Source organism: Schistocerca cancellata, chromosome 4 (genome assembly GCF_023864275.1).
Source record: "Schistocerca cancellata isolate TAMUIC-IGC-003103 chromosome 4, iqSchCanc2.1, whole genome shotgun sequence".
In the NCBI taxonomy this organism is placed as follows: domain Eukaryota; kingdom Metazoa; phylum Arthropoda; class Insecta; order Orthoptera; family Acrididae; genus Schistocerca; species Schistocerca cancellata.
The window spans coordinates 182,087,044-182,093,043 of NC_064629.1; the positions used below are offsets into that span (position 1 = coordinate 182,087,044).

Consider the following 6,000-nt stretch of genomic DNA (forward strand, 5'->3'; position numbering starts at 1 on the left):
TGCCACATCACATGGTGGAGCAAGGAAATCCTCTTCAAACTTTTTAACCTCATTTGGGTGCAAGGACACTTTCATGACTTGTGGCGAAATGAAGTTTTAATTCCACTTTTGCAATCTGGGAAGGACCACACATATCGAAATAGTTACTATACAGTTGTCCTCAATGGCTGTGTGGGAAATATGTTGGGAGTGAATGGTCAACCACTGCATTGTATGGATCTTAGAATCCAGCAGCTCCTTAATTGCTTTCAGTATGGTTTCAGGAGATACGCTCCGTTTTTGATAACCTGGCCCTCCTTTAGCAGCTCTGTAACAGGTGTACCTGCACTGGCGTCACTTAGTGCATAGACTTTTTGACATCGATAATACCTACAATACAACTCGGAGACACATTATTCTCACACAGCTCTGTGAATGCATTTTTTGAGGCAGTCTTAACATGTTTATACAGTCCTCCTTGACATGCTATTTTAGGTGTTGAATCGGTGATGTCATGTCTGACCCTTTTCGGACAAGAGAACGATTGTCTATCAAGGTAGTGTTTTAAGTGTGACTGTGTGCAATAGCTATTAATAGTATTGCATCAGTAGGCAAACTTCCTGGTTAGTGTTCTTTGTTTGTTGACAACATCTCTCTCTTTTGTTCCTCCTTAAGCCTTGCAGCAACAACTTATCAGTTGCAAATGGCTATTCTATGGTTGGAGGAATGGGTGGCGAAGAGAGACTTTAATTTCTCCTCTGGAAAGTTTGTGTGCATTCTCTTCAAATGTTCACATTATGTTTTAAACTTTCCAGAGTTGTGGACAGTGTACACTGTTCTTACTTTTAAAGACAGGGCCTCACATCTGAGTCTTAACTTCAGTGGTTAGCACACCTTAGCAATCTAAAATATGGTCCATAAAAGAACTCCGTATTTTAAAATGTCTCAGTCACAGTTGCAAGCAGACTGCTCTAGTTTGCGCTGGGAGTGGTGCACTCTGGAGGAATTGAGCTGGCCACTGGTGTAATTAGAACCAGCCTCGTATTTAGTTTTTGCTCTGAGGCCATTGAGCGACTGCTTCACATCGGGCAACAAGTCATTGTGCAAGAGGTCTATAGAATGCTGTTCACACCGTATGCATCTGCACACCATACAGTGGCTCTTCCACCAATGGAAAGGCTTCTTCATAACTGACAACAAGTGATTAGTTTCTATGGGATTCACAAAAAGGATTGCCTTTTAGAGATGGGTGTTGCTGGTTTGAAAGTTTTACATCAAAGTTGGACCAAATCTCCACCTTGGCTCCTACAGGGGCACAGAATTATTACAAGAAGGATTGAACTCCATATTTTACATTTCAATCTCTGTGTGTTTCAGTTACATTTGAGGTGGCTGGCAGTGAGGGAATAAGCTGCACTTGATAAAGCCAACTATATGGTTTTGGCAGATCTTCTGCATGTCACTCAGGTGGTGTGAAGTGACCCTGAGCCACCTCCGAATTAGTCACTGTCCGGCAAGAGGATCCCCTGGTCTGTGATGACTGTGGCATGTAAATAATTGAATGTCACATTTTTACTAAGTGCGTTTTATATTGTGATAAGAAAGAAGCAAGTAATTTCGGTGGGGATCTGCCTTCTATTCTAGCTGATGACGAGATCAGTGTGACAAAGGTTTTTAAAGTTGTGTGAAGTGTCGTGACTCCAGTCAAAGCTTTTAGGCTGGAGATTTTAGCGTGTTGCATAGTGTATGTAGAGAGGAGGGGAAAGGAAAGGAAAGGAAAGGGAGGGGATCACTGCTTCAGGACATTACGTGGAATCAGCTGCGGATTCTGCATGGTGCCTGTCCTTTCGGACATGTCTGAAAGAACGGACACCACACATTCATGCATATTGTTGCTTAGTGGTTGGCTGACCCATTTTGTTTCAGTGATTGGCCAGCCATTGCTATCTGTTGTATTCTTTTACTTCTCTCACTAGCTTTTTTCTTTTTACTGTTTTCAATCTCACATATTTCCATTGTTTTTTGTACGTGGTTGGGGATGCGACAGTGATAGGGTTTATGGGTGTGCATATGTATGTGTGTGTGCACACATTCTTAAGACATTATTTCTGTTTTTATTTGTAGTTACATTTTTAATCATTTTGCACCCTTTAACCACACTCATCTCATGAAATTTTGGTATGGGTGTTAAAAACCTCCCTGCCATGTGCCCGCATCAACATACCATCATCATCATCATCATCATCGGGAAGTTTTGCAGTATAAAAATTCTGGTATTGTAGACATCAGTACCATAGTGAGTTATCTGTGTAACATATTATTTCAAAACTGTTAGTTATCTGTCATTAAAATATTCATTAGTAATGCATTTAGATGAAAAGAGGAAGACAGACCTCTATAAGGTCTGTATTATGATGACTTTCCTCAGCAAGTATCACTGAAAAAGTTGTACACAATAGAATCCTGAGTCATGTTATTAAACAAATTATCACTATGGAAACTGAAGAGCTGTGTGGGTCATGCTAAACCATCGTTTAACTTACACTGACAGCAAAAAAATTGCAACACTGAGAAAGAATTTTGCAACATAAACAAAATTGGTAGGCATGTTTCCATATCTCAAAGGTGATGTCCATTAAAATTTTGCACGAGTCGCATAATGTAGTGATAGACGCACCACTTTGCAAATCAGGTTTGCTTTAAATATATGCTGTAAAGGCTGTGCATATTACTTACCTTAAAGATTGGATGTGGTGAGTTGATATTATTCAAGAATGCCTTAAAGGTGTCAAAGACGCCACATTCAACACGTTACTCAGTTAGGACTAGGTCGTTTAATAGGGTGCTATGAGAAGCTGGATGTTCCTTCTACGATATTGCAGAAAAGCTTGGCAGGAATGTAGCCACTGTACACGATTGCTGGCAGTGGTGGTCATGGGATTGTACAGTCACAAGATTATGAGGCCTCCAACAGCTGTGTGGCACTATGGAGAAGGAAGACCATTATGTATTCAGCTTATAGCTTTGGTACATTGTACTGCATCTGCAGCAGTAATTTGAGCAGCAGTTCGCACCACAGTGACAGAACGAACTGTTACAAATTGGTTACTTGAAGGCCAGCTCTGAGCCATAAGCCCTATAGCGTGCATTCCAGTGATTTCAATAGTGTCAAGCGACAGCTCATTGAAGGGCAGGGTGAAGACCTGTTGTGCTTTCTGATGGAAGTTGGTTCTACCGCAGTGCCAATGATGGCCCTGTGCTGGTTAGGAAGAGGCCATTTTGGGGCTTGCAGCCAACATGTCTGCATGCTAGACACACTGGGCCTACACTTGAAGTTCCGGTCAGGGATGCGATATCGTATGGGAGCAGGACGGCTCTCAGAGTTATCCTACGCAGCATCATTGTAAATTTGTACATCACTGTGGTGACTCAACCTTTTGTGCTGCCATTCGTGAACAGCTTTCCAGGGTATGTTTTCCAATGGGGTAATGCTTGCTCACATACCACATGTTGTAACCCAACATGCTGTACAGTGTGTCGACATGTTGCCTTGGCCGTGCTCGATCTCGAGATCTCTTTCCAATCGAGGACGTATGGGACGTCATCAGATGACAACTCTGGCATCGTGCGCAACGAGCTTTAACCCTCCCTGTGTTGACTGACCGAGTGCAATAGGCATGGTCTCCATCCCACAAACTGACATCTGGTACCAGTACAACACAGTACATGCACTTTTGCATGCTTGTATTCAACATGCTGGCAGCTACACTGGTTATTTATGTACTAGCATTTCACATTTGCAATGGCTTATCTCATGCTTACATTAACCTGCAATTGTGGAATGTCAATCGCTTACGTATGTTACCTAGACAATTGTTTTCCCAGGGTTTCATTACTCTTCATCAATTTTTTCTGGTGTTGCAGTCTTTTTCTGTTAGTGTAGATAATTGTGGAGCTTTGGTAATAGTTCCATTCCAGTTGAAACAGTATTTAAAAAACCTTAATCATTGTTAAATGGGAAATGTTAAAAAATATGCAACAGCAGTGAGGGACTGTGGTCTCTGTGTGTGTGTGTGTGGTGTGTGTGTGTGTGTGTGTGTGTGTGTGTGTTTTACCATTTAATGATTTAAAGTACCTGTGATACTACAGAAACCTGCAATTTTTTTCCTGTTCCAGGTTGCAGTCCTCACAGTCATTACTGAATACAATAAACAAGCATTTTGGCACACTAGCATTTTGCCGTCGCTGGTTAGAAAGAGTCGGTTGTACGAAATACCACATGGCATTGAAGGATCTGAAGGACAAACACATTGTTGATGCATATCCACCACTTTGTGATGTTAAAGGATCATACACTGCACAGTTTGAGCATACAATTTTGTTGCGTCCAACATGCAAAGAAGTAGTGAGCCGGGGTGAAGATTATTGAATTCTTGCAACAGTACTTTTCATTTTATTGTTTTGTGATAGTTCCTTTTCTTTACTTGTATGATACACAATGTTGAACTTTTTTTTTGTGAAAAGCAGCTTCCTGGTAAGAACTGTACCAGATTCCATTGCTCATACAGTGGCATGTTGAAGACTTTCTGTTGTGAAACATTGACACTTTATGTACTCACGTTGTGAAATTTTCAGTAATATGTGCAGACCTTCATATTCTGAATGTTGATAAAATGAATAATGTATCGATACCTTTCTTGGTTCTGGAACAAATCAATGCAGTATTTATAACATTAACACCCTAATTTCTGGTTTAAATTTTTCAATGGATTTGATAGCTAATTTTACTGTGTGTCTTCCTTAATGCACTGACTAAATTTCTTGAATGTGTAACACAACAAAATTTAGGATGTAGCATAAATGTCAAGTAAGATAATATAGCTGTTTTTTAGGTTAAAATGTGCAAAATACAAAGAGGCTGCAATATTTTGATTCTGAGCCTACATGTAATTTCCATGTATCAGTTTTTGTGAAAGTGTATGATCTTTGTTTTATTCATCATAAATGGTGGATTTACTGATACCACGTCATCCTTACAGTTTACTAGTTGCAGTAGGCCAGAATTTTTGCTGTAAAAGCAATATACCCCATAACATGAAGAAAATGGAGAAAGTTGGTGCAGTCACCTTGGCCAGGTCCACATGACATGTTAAATAGTACAGTTCAGAGTATATAAAATTGGTGGTGTAAAATCTATAATTGTTTTGTCTGGATATGAACTTTTCTAAGTTCTGTGTGTCTTTATATTCTGTTAATGAATGTCTCTGAAGAAAATTAACAGTGATTTAATTGCAAAACAACCCCAATTAAAAAGTACTGAAAATTATCTATATGCTGATGTGCAAAACTTAAGGATGAAAGTACCAAAGTACCTTTCACATGATTGGTCACGGCCATGTAAAAGCTCAATGAAACTCGGACCATATATAGAAAGAAATGCTACATTTTAGTACAGAAGGTAATTGAAAGAAATATGCAATGAAATGAATGGAAAGACACTTTCATTTATAATGAGCTATTATACTGAAGTCACTGTGATTCAAGATGGTACCCTGGACATTACAAAAGGCAGAATGTGGTTCTTAATAGGGTTTGTAATGGCCATGAATGGCAATGCACGTTCTGCAATTTGCTCCCATGCTGGCCACAGTGTTGGTAAGGACTTTCTGTATTAGGGTGTTCCGTTCCTTCCTTGACAATTACTGAATGGTCATTGATGCATGTGTATGTGCTGCAGTATGTTTCCCAAACACATCTCTCGTGTACTCAATGGAATTTATGCCAGAGGAATGAGCAGACCAGTCCAGTCCATTCACTGAATATCCTCTCTTCCAAGAACACCTCAATCTGCACTGTTCCACACAGTCGCGCATTGCCATCCATAAAAATTAAGTCCAGGCCAAGTGCACACTTGAAAATACACACGTGGGGAAGGCACACAGCATCACAATAATGTTGACTGATGACTGTACCATATCTATGCCCAAGATCATATGCCCATGCAACATTATGTCTCTCCAC

At 40.1% G+C, this 6,000-nt stretch overlaps 1 protein-coding gene across 1 annotated transcript in view; it reads left to right on the plus strand.

Moving 5' to 3' along the window:
* Positions 1-5,257, plus strand: part of LOC126183659 (methionine aminopeptidase 2-like) — a 128,725-nt gene extending 123,468 nt beyond the window's left edge. The window contains exon 9 of the mRNA XM_049925804.1: positions 4,156-5,257. Coding sequence (XP_049781761.1) covers positions 4,156-4,408 — 253 coding nt within the window. The 3' untranslated portion in view covers positions 4,409-5,257. The remainder of the gene's footprint in view (positions 1-4,155) is intronic.
* The last annotated feature ends 743 nt before the right edge of the window (positions 5,258-6,000 follow it).